Below are 18,533 nucleotides of genomic sequence, written 5' to 3' on the forward strand. Positions count from 1 at the left end.
TCTACCAGGAAGACAAGACAAAAATAGAAAAATCTCAAGAATCAATTTTGCAAAAAATTCATATGAGGGCAAACAGTACAATAAGAAAAAGATGATTTAGTCTGGTTAAAATACTGGGGAGACCATAAATCCAAGAAATACTGAATTTTTAAAATGGAAAGCAAAGTTGAAGCCAATCCGAAAAAGATGTACAAAGGAATCAGAGGTTAATGAGACTTTGTTTAAATGCACACACACAACACACACATTATATGGCCACAGAGAAAGAAAAGTTAAAATTAAGAGAAAAAGGTAGTGATGGTCTTTCTCTCCCCACTGGACCGGCACCACCAATGCCAGTGCTGGCTCCCGGGAGCTGACAGAATCTCACAGGAAATACTGTGGTATGCCCCACTGTGATGGCTTATTGTGGTTCAATGAGATAAAAATAAAAGGTAACCATTGACAATGTTGGAAGTCCATGGAATGCTTTGGAGTTCTCTTTTGAGTGTCTCCTGTAGAAGATCAATGAAAGATTTTATCTTTACCTAAGTGTGGGGAGTGTCTAGGTCCTCTATCTGTACAGCTTTTAAAGGCTGATGGCAGAGGTAGCAATACGACTGAATTTGGACAGTGAGAAAGAATCTTCTTTTCATTTATTCATCATCTTTGTCAGCTGCACTTGGTAGACAACTCTTTATTACATGCATAGATTGTTTTTCTAAATCCTGTCTAGAACTGGAGCTTTTATTTATCCGCTTTGAGCTTTCTCGTGGTTTATACAATTACTAATAAAGACATGTGTGGGCAGTTATTTCTATATGTATTTATAATAAACTCCATTTTCTCCCCAAGTGCTGATTATCTAGCCAGATGTTCAGTTTTATGTTGGCTCGTTTCAATAAGTGAGATTTTATATATATGTGTGTGTGTGTGTATATATATATATATATATAATAGATGTTTAAAATCTGGAAAATTACATGCAGATAGTCACCCTAAAACTTTTAAGATACCAATGTGCAAAATAAATATTTATTTAGTAATCTCATTTTTTACTTAATAAACACGAACTTTTATGTTCCAAATATGTTCCACCTTTTAGATGTATGGGAAACGCGCGCCGTGGGAAGACCCCTCCAAATGGGTGCTTGACACTTACCCATGGAGCTCAACGTCTCTGCCACAGGAGGGCCCAGCATTGCTTCAGCTGCGCCCTGAAGATGTGGGGTATGAGGGCTGCACATCCACAAAAGAAGCAACAACCTCAAAGCACATTCCACAGACCGACACAGAAGGGGACCCTCTGGTAAGCCACAGAGGTTTAAATCTTCCGATTCACTTGGCATCAGTGACATCAGTGAACTATTGTTTTAGTCATTTGAGTTAGAAGCCAAGTTAGGTAACATTTAGGACTGTCCTGACACTGATACGTGGCTTTAACTCTGTCACCTTCAGCATACTTTCATGGGGTGAAACTCTGAAAAAGGAAACCAAACTTGTTTGCCTTCTAAAAAGTCAAGAAACCTTTTGAAATACCTTGTGAATTGTTTCATGAGAGTGCATTTTTCTGCAGAGAGAGGATCTTCAAAGTTTACTAGACTTTCTCCATGTGACCCCCAAAATGTTAAGAATGATCAATCGAGATGATGATGATGTTTTTGTTTGGTGTTGTTGACATAAGAGTATTCCATAAAATATCAAATTGAACTGTATTTCTAAAACTGTTCTCCCAATATGTATTAAATTGTGTTAGTAATTAAATAAGTTTTCTAAATTCTATGAGTCAATTTACTAGGTATTTAAGGGAATACTAAATGTTGATCACTATGAGTTCAAGGCCAGCCTAAACTGTATAACGAAACCCTATCTAAAAAAGAAAGAAAAAAAATTAGTTCATAATCTACGGCTATAATAAACATTGTAAGAAATAAGGGATTATGATACTTTACAGGCTAAAACCTGGAAGCCAAATAACAAATATATTATTTAAAAATAAATCTTTGAATCATGCAATTCTGATAGAAAATTAAATATCTTGTTTGCTTTTATTTCTATAATTATGGACATAAAGCAAAGTATATATTTGCAGTACAATGAAAATCAAAACATGTAGGAGAACCTTGGAATGGAGCTCAAGGTAAAGCAGTTACCTAGCATGTGTATAGTCCTGATTTTAATCCCCAGAACCTCAAAAAAATGGGGAGAGGGAGGAAGGAAAAAGAGGAAAATGGAAAGGAGAGTGAAAAGGGAGAGGGAGAGAGCAAGAAACCCTAGGAAGAAATTTACTATCTGTTTGGTCTGCCTTTGTATCTGAACAAGAATACAAGCTTGTGGCACATTTCACAGTATTTTAGAAATACTGTATTCATCCACAAGTTGAGTGTTAATAAGTACATACTTAGTGCTAAGATTTAGTGACCAGAAAGTTGTGATTTCTGATCTAAGAAGTAAGTGATCATTTCTGAAATCAAAAATTAATGCTCAGCATCCGATAGAGGAGTGACACTGTGCTACATAAGCTACAATGACAGAGGTGCCTGACAGGTAAAGTTGCGAAGACCCTGAGGAAGGGGTTTGGAGAAAATATTGCTGAGGAGCTGCTTCAGCTGGCTCTTGAGGGATGAAGAAGAGTTTATCATGTGGCAGGATGGAGAACATCCAAAATGAAGGAAAAAACATGTAAGCACTACAGAAATGTATGACAGAAGTGAAGAACCGAGGGAAGAGTATAAAAATTGGTGGAAGGAATTAAACCTATAGAAGCAAGCATATGATTGCTACATCATATTGAGCCTTGTTTGTCTTTGCAGAAAGTTAAAACTTTATCACAGAGACAGAGGAGAGCCACTAAAATTTCTGAGGAAAAACTTCCCTAGTTAGATTTGCCATTTCTAATGATCATTGTGGTAATGAATAAATAGTATTAGCATGAGGTGGTGCACGTCTATAGTCTCAGTTTCCTGGGAGGGTGAGGAAAGTTTGAGCCCAGCCTAGAAAATTTGTTGACTTAACAAGACCCTGTCCCAACATAAAAATTACAGAAGGACTGGGAATGCTGCTTGGTGTGAAGGCCCTAGGTTCAGTGTCTGGTACACGAGGGGGAAAAAAGAAAAAACGAAGATGTAAAAGAAATGATAAGTATTATATTGTAACTATGGTGGAGGGGACAAAGTAGAGGAGAAGGAGGGAAATATTTTTATAGAGAACTAGGATCTCTCACAATGATCACAGAATCATATATAACCTTACCTTCCTCTTGTAGACTTTGATTTCAAAACATAAAGCAACATGTAAGAAGACAAAAAAATCTCATTTATATATTTACTACAGTATATATTTACTACAATTTGGAAAATACATTGCTAATAAGAAAACCCTGCTTCTTCAGCAACATATCTTAGCCATTTTCCACCAGGAAATTCCATGCTTTTTAAAACTAAGACATTGTTAACATGCTTGCTATACCATAATACTTTAAGAGCAGTCACCATTCAAATTGTACCGAACAGCTGGAACTCAGATAGAATGATGTCCCACAGACAGACCTCATTTCTCATTTCCACTCTTGGTAAATTGGGGGGATGCTCCCAACTTCTGTTCCACTAATCAGCTTCACCCAAATATTTGAACAAACAGCCAGCTGCCAATAAGAGGTGGGTCGACAAAGAGAAATGATGGGGAATACGAATGTGCCTCAAGTGAGGGGTGTGTGTGGGTGTGTCCGTGTGTGTGTCCATGTGTGTGGAGGGGAAAGAAGGCTTTTTTGATTTACTAAGAGGTTATCACCAACTATTTTCATTTCCTATTTTCCTGTAGCTGATCTGATACATTCAGAGTTACACTGAAAATATTGTCCTGTGGATTATTAAATGACTGCAAGATATTCTGTACCTGTAGCCTTTTAGCCAGAAAGACATTCCTGCTGAAACTGACTATTATGTTTGTTTACTTTACAGGCATTTATTAAACACAGATTTTACACTAAGCCTGCAAATATGCATACCTTTATTTATGATTAAGGAATCTTGTTTTAGATTTTTCCTTTTATTATTCTAAGAAAAAAGCAATAACTTTGATTACTGTATAAAAAGTACTTACATGCATTAAGCAATGTAAGGTGTTTTATATTATATAGACACCCTTGAAAAGAAAATCAGTCCATACCTTCATAAAGATACCTGTCTATTTCTCTGTGCTTTCTAAAATTGTTGCACCGTCAGTTTATCCACAACTGCTTTGAAACAATTTTTTTATTTTTTTAATTGTTTTTTGTTTGTTTGTTTTTTGTTTTTTTCCGGTACCGGGAGTCGAACTCACTACCTCATGCTTGCCAGGCAGGTGCTGTGCTGCTAAGCTAAACACCCAGCCCCAACAATGTATTTTTTAAAGCTTCTATTGTGAACAGTGCAGCTGCAGATCTATCAAAATCCAAGCAATGTGACTGCCTTTTATTTCATAATACATTGAAGAGCTCCCTTGTCCCCCAGAGCTTTCCTGCATTTGTGCCTTTTACTAGAACAAACATCGGCTATCTCCTATAAAGCTGGGAAACTTGAGACAGCCACTTCTGTTCCAGAAGGTGGTTCTTGTGTTCAGTGATATATCAATCATAGTTCAGCCTGAAATTCAACCACAGCAAAAACTTGACAGTGATTCTTTCCTTCTCCCTCTTCACATGCTCATGGTTCACTTCCTTCAGTCACCTCCTCTTGAGGTCAGCTCCTAAGCAGCAGATGGTGGCTCATGTGCAGCAGCTGTCTTCATTCCACTCCATCCCCTGCTTCTCCTGAGGGACCCTGTGAGCAAGCCTGGGTGTGTGTCTGCGTGTATGAACATTCACGACTTTCACTTGCCATTCAGCGCTCTCTGCATCTCCCAGCCAAAAAGCTGGGAAGCACAGCATACTTTCCAGCAGCCAACCCAGATGTCCAGCTGTGATACAGTTTCCTTTCCAGTCTCCCTGCTGCAGCAGTATTCAGTCACAGCCCCAAACAAAAGAGTAGCAGCCCTATTTTGTCCCCATGGTTTGATGTTGTGTGTTGGGGAGAAATAGTGTAGAAGCCAGGGGCAACAAGTGAAAACCTAAAACAGCTTTCCTATTCCACTTGGATGGGACGTGTTGGTTCTTCCACGAAGCTCAAGCCGTGTTTATTCTGGGGCTGGCTTGCTCAGTGAATCACTGCCCACATAGATGTCTCTTTTTCTTTCTTCAGATGAATATGCTAATGAAACTTCAAGAAGCAGCCAATTACTCGGGCACACAGAGCTGCGACAGCGATAGCACCAGCCACCATGAAGACATTTTGGATTCATCTCTTGAATCTACCCTCTAGAGGGTGAAAACAGCAAGGGGAAAAGATGATGATTTTAAAAATGGTTTCTTTTGAAAGGTATTTTCACTAAACCACTGCCAGTATGAAAGCACCCTGTCCAAGGCCCTGACCCAGAGTTGTGGTCTCTGAGGAGGCAGCAGAACCAAGTTTGAACTGCCAGGATGCTAAATTGAAATGGGAGCTTAACTTTATTTTATTTCTAGGCATTTTTATATCCACGGAGCAACACGAGGCTCCATCACTCAACTGGAAAGGACCCTAGTGATGGGCAACTGAATAGATTGCACATGGGATAGCTGAACTGGACTTTATTTTCTTGGTCTTAAAAAGTTTACAATGTCGACCCTTTTTTTGTCACTTTCTTTTGATTCCTCTAAGGGACTTTCTCCCCAGACAGGGTCCATTCCTCTGATCTGTCCAATCTCCTTTGTGCCACATGGTGCTGGTCGCACGGCTCCAGTAGTGTTTGTGTTGCGCGCTCACCCCATTCCAGAACGCAGCCAAGAGGCCAGGCCTCCATAAGCACAAATGGAATTGTGCAACCACCAGAGAACACTACTGGGGCAAACTGGAGAAGTGCCAATGCAATTCCGACCGCCATATTCTCATGATGTGCTCCACCAACTTTTTAGTGTATGAGTCACAGGTTTTATAAGGTTGTTTTTACCACAGTGGTCTTTTGAAACCACCTGCCCACTCCCTTAACAAGAGTTTTATACCAATTCTAGGTCAACACTGATCAAAGGCTTCTTTAGGGCTTTATTTGTTTGAGCCTTTTCAGTGCAAGAAGGAACATTTCCTATGGTGCTGTCTCACTGCCTTAAAACAGATTTCTACAACAGTGTAACAGTTGGTTTAAATCCTGAACCATTGGTAATTTCCACTGTCTTTTCATTTCTAACCGAGCAATGCCAGTTAACACAGTAGCTTCATCTCGATATCATTCTGTTTTCTTTTATTTTAAGAAATGGATAGGAGAAAGATCAGTATTTTTGCCTTGTGAATAGGTTGCTTTGCCTATCCCCGAAACTATTCTAGTAATCTAGAAACCCTCTTTGACTGTCACGTAAGAGCAGAGGCATGTGGCTAAATTTTAAGTTCTAAGTGAAAGAGTTCCAGAAGGTGGGAGATTTTGAATTCTGGTCCAGCAGAGCTGGAAGCACCAGACGCAGCACGAGCACAACTATTTAGCTTTCCTTCCCTACTCTTTGTTTTTCTTTCATTCGTTTTGACGCATGTTGTTTTGATTGCTATTCTTGTACATGGGAAATTCAGCATTGCAGAACACTGAAGCAGTAAAGTCACTGTGGAAGAGGAAGCGTATATACTGTAAAGGAAGGTTAGATTTGCACAGTCTACTGGGTAGGTATTGTAAATAATACTTTTTCAAACTTGCACAAATCGAAACAAACACAAACAAAAGTTGTATTTTATCCTGTTGGTGTTAAGAGGTGTTTCACTTGCTGAGATTTCCTGTACGTTGCAAACAAATACAGAATGCAAACCCTCAAAACTGTTATTATCTGGTGTATTTGTCCTGTATTTACAGTTGTTAGGACTATGCAGGAACTATCAGTGCTAGAGTAAGCATGCTTCAAAACTGTACATGAAGCCAATACATTTTTGGATAAGTAACACTGTCTGAAAGTACATCTGTTGTGGCAGGCTTTAAAGAGAGTGCGTGGAAACTGATTAGCCACTGGAGAAGCTCTCACCACACACAGAGCACAGGTATTAAGTTTGTGAAACTCAAGGGCTAGGCCATGGTGTAGACTTGTTCTATGCATGTGCAAATGTGTGACTTCTAGGACGTGTAAATGGTGCTACCCTCTGTGACCACCCGTGGGTCAGTTGCTATAGAACAATAACAGCACCACAAGACATCGGTGCAGTTTTCAGAGTGTTGCTAAGTGTACAGGTCCTTTCACGGTGCTATTGCCCTGAGGGAAATCTGAACTGAATATATGCACATAGAATTGTCACCCTGACTTTGAAGCCTAAAACATGGTTCAAATCTCTTGTGCAACATCAATATATATAGCTGGATGAGTGATTAGTAGCCCTTGTATAATATGTGATCAAAAAAAATTGCTAATCTTTCCCTGCCATTTTGAGAAACATAGTCCGAACATGAGCATAAGCAGAATATCCTGCAATACATCCCAGTAGGTCCACCTAGTTTACAACTTAAACTAGTTTGTGAAACATTTGTCTGTATACATTTTATATTTTGTACATTTTTGATGTAACATATCATGTAAATAGGCAGAAACAGTGAAATAAATCATCTGAAAAGTTTTGTAGTCTTTGTAAAGCTCTGACAATAAGTACTTGGTGTCAATGGACTTAACTGGATGATGTATTTTCTATTGGTTTATTGTTCCTCTAGCTTGTAAACCAGCTTGCATATATTTTTTTGCAAATGTGCACCCTGTATCTGTCTAAATTATTACTTTGCCATTAAAGTGGAATTATTTATTGACAACAAGGTGTGGTGTTTGTGTACAGAGAAAAATTAGGTGGTTATACATAAGAAAGTGTCAAGCTTTAAAATGTTACTTAAACTATTAATATGCCATTATTAGGGATATGTGTGAATTTATATTTTACAACATCATAGGAAGGACTAAATGAAATAGATATAGCTCTTAATATGAAAATCATTTATTCAGTGAATGTTTTAGAAAATTCTGAATAGTCCTTCTCTTGGTTACTTCTCTCTTGTCGCTGAGACAAAATACCTGACACCCACTATTAAGGAAGGAAAGCTTTATTTAGTTCACAGTTTGTGGAGGTTTCAGTCCATATTCGGCTGGCTCCAAGGCAGGTAGGTGGCACATGGCAGAGCACAACAGTTCATGGTGGTGGAAGATAGCAAAAGCAACAAGAGCAAAAGGAAGGATCAGCAGGCTGGAAGAGCAAGCCTTTTCCCCTCCCCTACACTGTATGCAAGCTGCCTGCCCCAGGACAGGTGTAGCTCTCATACCCATAATCCTAGCATTGGACCATGAATCAATCATAAACTTTAGAAGCCCACTCCATGACTGCATGAGACTTTTGGGGGGACATCCAGACACAAACCATAACAGTCTTCCTATATGCTTGATGGTAAAAGAAGAATATAAAACAAAATGTTAATATTTACTAAGTTAAATAGACTCATTAAATGTTTATTTTTATTGAATTAACTTCTCTTATGACCCTTTGCTTCTAAAGGTGATTTTAAAGCAAACTGATTGTTTGGGTAATGGTTTACTTTTCATTGGAGAAGATTTCAAAATGAAAGATAACTTCCTTTAAGTTATAATTTCTTGCCGGGCATGGTGGTGCACACCCAGCGTTCAGGAGGCTGAGGTAGAAGAATTGCCATGAGTTAGAGGCCGGCCCAGGTATGTAGTGAGTTCAAGACCAGCCTGGACTACAGAGCAAGACCCTGTCTCAAAAAAAAAAATTTTTTTTTAAAGTAGCTTCAGAATTTCTTTAACCCTGGCTATTGCAATGTAAATTTGCATGATATAAGCAGGGTTTTAATTGTAAAATCAAGAAAAGTTTAGAATTAGAATAATTGTAGAACAGAAAAGTGTATTAGTTAAAGGGTTCAGTCTTCCACAAGGAATTATAATTAAAGAGTTTGTTCTTTCACTCAGTTTGGTAGATACAGCAAACTTCCACAGTGTATTTTACTCAGGTAAACAATACATTAATTCAAAATTTAGAGCTAGTGGTATAGTTTCATGATGAAGGGCTTCCCTAGCATGCTCAAGGCCCTGGATTCAATACCAGTCTGCATGCACATAAACACACGCTTGCACACACACACAAACACACACACATTATCTATTTAGAAGTTTTTTTTTTTGAAGACTGCATTTTTCAAATATATAAAGCACTTAGGAAAGTCTCTGTCACATCTTAAATGCTACACAAGGGCTAGCCATTATTACGATTCAACAAAAGTTTACTATGTATGCAATATACACCAGGTAATTTGCTTAGGGTTCAGAGACACTGAGATATCAACCATGGTCCTACAAGACTTACAATTAATAGTGGGATCTCTGTCCTCATACACTTCTTACTTTCTATGGTAGGGATGGCCAGTGAAGAGTCCAATGAATAGTCCACGGAAGAGTGCTACAGGGTATTTTCAGACACTGATAAAATCAATGATACTAGCAAACTGTGTTTGAGTGTGGAGAAATTTAAACATTTGTATTTTAGCTTTTTGGACTTTCACTCTTTAAAAATATATATTTTTATAAAAGTAGACTACTTATATCTATTACTATGTCTTTCAACAGAGAAGATGTTTGAAAAAGAAGCTCCAATTTTGTTTTATTTTGTTTTGCTTTTTGCTGGAGTCAGGAGTAATGACTAATCAGTAACATACTATTTTTTAGTCTAGTAAAAGTCATCTGGATAAATAATCACTAGAGGATCTCTTTGCCACCTGAATTATACCCTTTCTGGGTAAGTATATATTGCCTGGGAGTTCTCAAAGAAAATATATGCATAAAAATTGAACATATCACAGTAGAAATTAGAATCATAGAGGAAAATGAAATTTCTCAGATTATTTATATTCTATGAAATTATAATAAGAATATTAATCTTTCTGTATCATTGTAATTTTTAATACTTGACCATAACATTTTATATTGACATGGTAGAGTTACAGTTGATGCACAACTGACTAAAAAATGTTTACATTGATTAAATGTTAATAATATATTTAATACATTGCACTATATTAACTGTTGGAGACCACTACAAAGTGGCTGTGAGAAGGATTTAATATTAATGAGTTGGCTTTCTGTGTTTACTTGGGAGTTGTCTGAAGCTTCGGTACCTTGCCTGAAGATGGGCAGTGGACTCATAGTAAGTAAACCTCTATGAGTAACTGGTCACTGTTGAGGCCTATATTGGCCTGTCAAGCTGTGATGCCTCAAAGGACAAGATAAGGTCACAGCTGAGGTTGTCTGGCTCCAACCCCAATTAACTACAAGGAAACTGCAGGTGCAAGCTCCACACTCCTACAATAAATACCAACCTAAAGATAAGGTAGTTCTCTTGATTGACGTAATTACTACTTGGGAAAATTCTCCCAAGGTCCTGTGAGATTCCTGCATTTTCTTGGGTATACTCCTTCTTTGTTTGAAAACCAAATAAATATGGGCTTCTCAGAGAAGTCTTTGTCTAAACCCAGGGAATATGGAAGCTGTAAGAGAGTGAGACTGTCCTGGAGCCCTGAAATCATTTTATTTTATAAATAAAAGGAGGAAAACATTAACAGACAGACAACCTTTTACAAAATAGCAAAAGAACGGTACAGAAAGTACAAAGTGGTAGGAAATTAACAATGCTTGTTGCATTACATATTGATATTTTCAAAGTGGTTTCTCATGAAAACAGGTAGAGACATGCAATATTGATCAACCAAGGACTCACTGACAGTTTCTTTCAGCAAAGAAATATAAGACAGCAGAACAACTATGTTAACTATCCTGTATACACATACATACAAAATTTGTCCTTCTTTCCCTTCTCTTTTCCCACATTCCAGTTGCCCTTTACCCTTGCGTGTTTTCCTATCATTTCACAATGCCTATCATACCTCCTAATTTAAATTAACTCTTTCAGGTTTTACAGTAGTGAGACAATGCGGTGCTTGCACATGCAGGTCGATTTATTTCACTTGTGAGTATGGTCTCTAGTTGTGACCATTTACCTATAAAGGCCTCGAGTTTATCTTTATTTAGACCTGACTAATATTCCATTAAATAAAACTACCACAATTTTCTTATCCAATCCTCGGTGGATGGATATTTGGGTTGCTTCCACAATTTAACAATTACAAATTGTGCTGCTATGAACATGGGTGCACATATATCACTGGGATATGATGTTTTTAGATTAATTCTCTCATTTATTTAAGCCTTCACTGTCCACTCGCTTGGGAGGTTGTGGGCCTGATCAACCTGCAATAACTAAGGGTTATTTAACCTGATAGTAAACTATAGTGTTAAGATTAATAAACCTAATTCATTTTACTTCTTTAATATGACTACTAGAAAATTTTATGATAAATATGTTGCTCATTTTTGTGGCTCCTTGGATACTGTTATTTGTGTTGGACTATAATGCTAAAGAAAGGGCTAATCTTTACAAGATGACCGTGGGATCATCTCCCTCATTTCATTTATATTTTGCTTTTTACAAATGGAAGAGGGAGATAATCTGGACCTTGTGTATCTCTGCAGCCCCTTTTCACCATGTCCACTGTTTCTATTTGGTTTCTGCTCTCTATGACATTCACTTAATTATGGAACATAGAAGTAATTATTGAATCAAGAACAACTCTAACTTTCTAGAAAATATAGCTGGGATCATGAGTTAAAGTTTTATTATAATCTTGCTGCATGGTAAAACCTACAGGAAGTTAACTTAAAGTTTTCTTTCCTACTAGAAACATTTATAGAAACTATAGCTAAGACAAAGCAGAAAAAGAAAACATTTAAATATTCTCAAACTATTGTCAGGTGGATGGCTGAATAGTTCCCCAGTACAAATATTACTCTCATAACTAATTAAATCACTATTGAAGATTTCTTGCATTTTATCAGAATTCTGATTTATTCAAAGGAGATCTCAAGTTACATTGCACAGTAACATTCTGCCTACACCAGGTTTAGAAAAATGTTTTTGTATAGTTTGATTTCTCTTACCCCAAGGCTTTTACATATTCTCAAATGCCATTGCAAGCCATTAATGCCTTAGTCAAAACTTTTTGATCTCTCAGACTAGGTCAAGAATCTAAATTATTTGCTTTTCTACAAGAGCATGTACATGCAGTGTCCTGCATGTCATATTTTTCCTTCTGGGATTAGAATATATTTCACTCTCCACAAATATGTATTGAATAAAATTATTTCCTTTTGTGTGTGTGGTACTGGGAACTGAACTCATGGCATTCACACTGAGCTATATCTCCAACTCATTATTATTAATTATTATTATTGTTATTGTTATTATTTTGAGACAGAGTCTCCCTAAGTCACTAACTTGCCCTGACAAGGTTGGAATTTGAAATCTTACCTTTTACTCTCAGAGTGCTGAGATTACTAGCATATGTCACCACAGCCAGCTTCTGAACCTTACCATGCATCCAACAATTCCATTAAATTTGATAACTACCATTTATAGGCATGGTGCTTCCTAGGAAACCAGACTGCAAATTTAAAAACTGAACAGTGACCAGGAAAAGGATCAGATAAGCTGAGGACCTGAGTTTTCCAATAAAGACAGAACATTGCCTCAGGCTTAAGAATTTTTCCCCCTTTAGATGTAATATGCTCCATATTTCCTATCAAGTTTTCTTTATCTTTCTGTTCTTCACATAGTCTTTAGATGTCCTAGTTATATGTAGTGCAATTTAAATATCTGAGATTATTTTGGGAACAAAGATATACACCAAGCAGTTGCAAATGTAATGCTAGAGTCTAGAAAACAGGTGGTAACTGAAAAGATCCGTAGCATAAAAACCAGAAGTAAAGGTATGAATTTCAATTTGGAAGATTCTCTACAATAAAGACCTCAACCAAGTAAAGGAGACTGAGAATAGAACATGAGAGATGTAGTGGAGAACTTCAGCGTTCACTTGGTTTTTACTTTTCAGTTTGCCTAGTTATACTTATTTGCATTGAATGTAACATTTGTAAAGAAGTGTAATGGTGGTGAAAGCCATTGAATTAGGAGTCCATAAATCTCTGTGTTCTGGGATGTTTCCTAGAAGAATCAACTGATGTATCACCTGTGTTGTTGCAGATTTTTTAACCTAACTGGTGACAGATAATAAAACGCACCTAGTGTAGTGGCAACAGTTCTATACAATGTTTATGATACAAATAATATGCAGCTATCAGATGTCTCCATAAGAGAGTACAAATCCTGGAAATCTAATCATAGCCCATCCAAAGCATTGTATGGCTATGAGTATGTTATGGTTTAGATGAATAACTCCCAAAACTCTCCTGTGTTCAGACCTGGGCCATTTGGAAGGTGATTGGATCATAGGGAAGCTAGCTGCATGTGATGTTGGAAGGCCGGGGACTGGTAGTGTGACATAGAGGGTATTGCTCCCTCTCTCACTCCTCACCTTGCTTTTTTCTTTCTGGCTGCCATGCCGTCAGCAGCTTTTCTTCTGCCATGCTCCTCTGCCATACTGCTTCTGCCTCGAGCCAGCTGGCTACAGACTAAAACCTTTAAAAACTGTGAGTCCAAATAAACTTCTCCTTTTAAGTTGTAGACACCAGGTATTTTGTCTCAGGGAGAAGAAAGTGAGTAAGACGGTATTTTCAGTAGCTGTGCTCAATCCAGGTTGTTTCTGCCCTGACAGGCTGTATAGAAGCAACTGTATACAGTCCAAGATTGTTTTATACAGTGCTGTTCAGGGTATAGAATTTGAATCAAACTCTCCATGGACATTTAGAATGGAATGGAATGGCCATTTGCTAAATATAAGCAACTCTTTGAGGCTGAATTGCTTAGTGTCTAGCCCAGTGGCTTTTCCTGTAAGTTATTTACATCCTCTAATTCAGCCCTTCTTTGATTTGCTGCAGAGTATGAGACTGGGTGGTCTCTTTAGCACATTCATAGCAGGATTAGAGACTTTCTCAGAAACCTGCTAGGGTTGACTCTCTGAGACTGAAAGTGAGAACTATGAGAAGCCAGAATCAGGCTCAAGGTGGTTGGGTATTCGTCCTCCAATATGGCCACTCCGCAGAAGCTAAAAGAAAATCTTCCAGCATCAGTGATTTCTCAGGGAGGAAATTCCGCTGGACTGTGCTCACCAATGATGCTTGAAAGTATAGCAGCAATCTCAGAAGATATATGAGAGCCAGGCAAGCACTTTCACAGTTGCAATAATAGCTAAAATTAGTTATAATAATTATTTATTATCCCAGTATATCAAAAACATTACCATTTCAACAAATAAGCTAAATGTTTTTAATAGGGTCTTTCCCATATTTTGCATTCTGTATTCTTTCTTTTATGCCAGGCCTTTGGAATTCTGCATATATGTTATGCTCACAGTGTATCTCAATTTGGATGTCAAATTTTACCAGAGCATCTTGATCAATACAAAGAATTCGAATAAGTTACAGAGGACAGAAGAGATTGAAATAATTTGTTTCAATTTTAAAGTTAAATTTTTATAATTACCGTCAGATTAGCCATAATGGAATTTCTAAATAACCATGGTCATCAAGTGCTCAAAAGCTATGTATGGCCAGGGGCTGGCTACTAAATAGGACAGCACAGTTCTAGCCGCACGTGTTACTACATGGGTAACTTTCTGATCGTTGAGACACAATACCCGATAAAAATTTAAAGGAGAGGTTTAATTTGGCTTACATTCACTCCATGCTTGGCCCGCTCCAAAGAAGAAATAGCATGGCACAGTGGTGTCAGGGAGGAAAGCTGCTAATGTCCAGGCAATCAGGAAACAGAGAGAGAGAGAGAAGGAAGGAGCCCTGGAGGAAGATACACCCTGTAGGTCTCACCCCTAGTGACGCAGCTTTAACCAGGCCCCACCTCCTGAAAGCAACTCAGCTGTACCATCCCCATGGTCTAATTCTCTTCCAAAAGCTCTGCATATAAGCACTTGAGGATTTGGGGAGACAGACTATAAAAACCGTAGCACTTGGTGAGCAGCCTTTTCAGATCACACACAGAGCCTCCTCCACGGTGTATAGGCCAAGTGGTTAGCATAGAAACTTTGCGCACTTGCTTGATGCAGAGGTCCATACAGTACTAGTTTCCTCTTCACATACAGCACTGGCTCACAACAGTTCCTGGTATCTATCTCAATACTCCGTTACACTTCCTCCTCAAGCCTCCGTAATGATCACCCTGCTCTGTGTTTGCTAACAATGTTTTTAAACTTCAACCAGCATGGATTCCTTAATAAACGTTTCCACCCTTTCTTTAGAATAACTCAACATTCTATATCTATCATCTATCTCTGCCTTTACCTATGTCTATTTATCTACATATCTATCATCTGTCTTCCATATCTATCTATCTATCTATCTATCATCTATTCATCCATTCCTCTCTCTCTCTCTCTCTGTCTCTATCATCTACCACCTATGTACCTATCTGTCATCTATCGTCTCTATTTTATTATACTGTGATCCCAGGACACAGGTTCCTTACTTAGTTTGTTCACGCTATCATAACAAAAGACCATACACTATGTAATTTATAAACAGCTGAAATTTATTTCTCACACTTGAAAGCTGAGAACTCCAAGATCAAGGTGCTGGTAGGTTCAGTGTCTGGTGAGTATTCTTCATAGATGGCTGTATTCTTAAAGAATCCTCATGTTATAGAAGGGATGCGAGACCTCTCCCCCTCACGGGCTTCTTCCCTTATGATCTAATCACTGATGAAAGGCCCCATTTCCTCATACTTTTACCCTGAGAGGTTATGAGTTCAACGTAGTCACTTTATAGACACACAAAAAAGTACGTATTCAGCACCTACTCATCTTATAATTGGATAATAGTCCTTCTCAAGTTGTCCTTTTACATGATAGGATATTTACAGTCCTATTCTCTAGATTTTATAAAAAAATATATATATAAAGCATAACCAACCTAACACATTTTAGAATGACTCCCAGAGCAAGACCAAAATATCACTGTAGATATACCTGTAACCTCAACATCCACAAATACCAAAAAAAGAAAGTTTTAAGAGATTGCAGATAGCAGAAAAAGAAAATCTACAAATAACTTTAAAATGAAATACAGACTACATGTAAGAAGAAAGAGACTAAAGTTGTGGGGCTGGGGATTTAGCTCAGCGGCAAAGGCGCCTGCCTGGCAAGCGCAAGGTTGTGAGTTCGGTTCCCGGTACCAGAGAAAAACCAAAAAAAAAAAAGACTAAAGTTGCAAATTGCCTGATCTAGATAAAGTACCCTTCAGGACTTTGTATACTCTTGTCCACTTCATCCAACCTTTTTATTTGTAATCAGCTTCCTACCAATGCTAAACTGTATACAGGTACTTATAAAATGTCATATGTTTTCTCATATGTCAAAGCTTCGTCTAACATATTAAAATTTAGTGGTTTTTTTCCAGGACTAGGAACATATTTCCTCAACTGTGTATGCTTTGCTTAATTGCTGCTAGAAATTTAGCTCATCTGCTAAAGCCAAGGGATGACTAGGGAGAACATTCTGTGAGCAGTCCCTCTGTGAGAGCAGCACAGTAATTAGCCTTTTTCCCTACAGTGCACCCTTCAGCTGTTTCCTTTGTCAGCATCAACTGAGAATTTTATTAACTAGCTTGGGAAAAAGATGTCTATCATACCGAGTGTGCACTCAGAAATTGGAAATGATGAATGCCACTAATACATAATTGCATAATGATTTAAGTAAAATGAGTTAATTTTCCCATAAAATGAAATTGTAATTGGTACTGTTAATTCTCAATCTAAAAATAAAATGCTTATGTGCCATGGGCATGTAGCAATAGTGGTGGAAAGTTGGGGTGACCAGCTGGTGTCACCTACGTGACAGTGGCCTCCCGCGTTACTCCTGCAGGACACCATGGATTTGCAGTCTGCTCTGGAAATTTCCTTCTCACTGAATGAATTGCAAAGAATATGCAAGAGCTCCAGAGAACTAGAGAGTAGATCATGTGCAAACACATGAAAACATTTCTCCAGCCAAGCAAATATTGATATTGGTAGAATCAGACTTACAGTTGCTGTGTGACCATTAATTTCAAAGAAAGGTCAAGTTGCAGTTCTCAACACCCATAAGGAATGAAGGAAATAAGAACTTGAAAATAAATGCTGCCAACATTTTACATCATTACCTTTTATTGGGAAATAAACCCAAGTGTTAATTTTGAAAAATCACCATTACTGATTATTTCCAGCATGTCATAATGTGTGAATAATGCCATGGAGATCTGTCTGTAAAGTTGTGTAGCCAAGCATAAAAAAATATATAAAAATTTCTATCAAACAACGTTGTGGGTTGCGGTTTTTGCTGCAACTGTCTTCAGAGGCCAGGTTTGTGGGGTGCCTGGAGTAGGGTTCTTGGTCCTGGTCCCAAGATGAGGAACCTGGGGCCATGAGAGGTGAAATGATGAGTTTCTCGAGTCACACAGCTAATTACGTAGCAGAGCTGGAATTGGGACCCAGGTTTCCTGCCTCCTAAGATTGTTTAAAAGGAGTAGGTGGAAACAAACCCCCAGTGACTCCTTAAAGCAAATCATCGGAAGGCCAGTTGTGGTCCAATTAAATTTGGGAGTGGATTATCAAGGGGTTCTGTCTTGCCTGGATGGCTATATGAATATAGCCCTGGAGCAGAAAGAAGAGTATGTGAATGGACATCTGAAGAAGCATGAGGATGCACTTATCCAAGGAAATAATGTGTTATAAATAAGCACACAGAAGAGAAAGATCTGAAGACAACAAGGAAGCAATTCTTTCATAGCTGGAATATATTTTTTTGAAATGTTTTCTATTTTTCAGTTCTTTTGTGTGTGTGCCCTGTCTTCATAATAGTTGATGATTTTTCACTGACATGTAAGGTGAATATGTAAAATTATGGATTGAATTATAAAGAGTTTTTCACATTTAAGTTTCAGTTATTTTCTTTTACTTCTTTGTCAGTATACAAAATGCTAAAAAAATTTTTTAAAGTGCCAAGATCTAGACAACTTTGTTACTCTTCATGTGGAAGATGGCACCTACCCCCCCCCCACAAGAAGTTTCTGGAATCCCAAAGAAAAAAAAACTACTGTGCAGTCAGAGGGTAATGAGTTTAAATGTATACTTTATTTAATATTTATAACATACAAATTGGAAAATTCTAAGGGAAACAGTGTTAGATATGCTTTAATGTAAACTTATAGTATTTCCAGTCAATTTTAATAATTATCAGTGGCCTTTGAAGATAGGCATATGAAAAAAATTAAGAACAAATAAAGATAGACATATTTGATTTGTGGAATATATACCATTTTGTAATTTTATTAAGTAACTGAATGGTTGATTTTAAAGACATAATCAGGGGCTTATACTAAAAAGAACTTAGCTTAGAAATTCTGGAAAAAGGGGTAAAGCTTCAGGGCCCAAATATGTTACATTTGTGAAAACATTAGTAACCAAGTGTTATAGCTTCATATAGCCTTCAAA

General features: G+C 37.7%; 1 protein-coding gene and 1 pseudogene across 7 annotated transcripts in view; both read left to right on the forward strand.

Moving 5' to 3' along the window:
* Window positions 1–7,800, forward strand: part of Nav3 (neuron navigator 3) — a 784,611-nt gene extending 776,811 nt beyond the window's left edge. For all 7 annotated transcript variants that reach the window (XM_005374355.2, XM_005374353.2, XM_005374354.2 and 4 more), the window contains 2 exons: window positions 1,085–1,288; window positions 5,196–7,800. In XM_005374355.2, the coding sequence (XP_005374412.1) occupies window positions 1,085–1,288; window positions 5,196–5,315 (324 nt within the window). In that variant the 3' untranslated portion in view covers window positions 5,316–7,800. The remainder of the gene's footprint in view (window positions 1–1,084; window positions 1,289–5,195) is intronic.
* Window positions 7,446–17,801, forward strand: LOC102022779 (annotated as a pseudogene).
* The last annotated feature ends 732 nt before the right edge of the window (window positions 17,802–18,533 follow it).

This window comes from Chinchilla lanigera, unplaced genomic scaffold, assembly GCF_000276665.1.
Source record: "Chinchilla lanigera isolate Chin_1 unplaced genomic scaffold, ChiLan1.0 scaffold00004, whole genome shotgun sequence".
Lineage (NCBI taxonomy): Eukaryota > Metazoa > Chordata > Mammalia > Rodentia > Chinchillidae > Chinchilla > Chinchilla lanigera.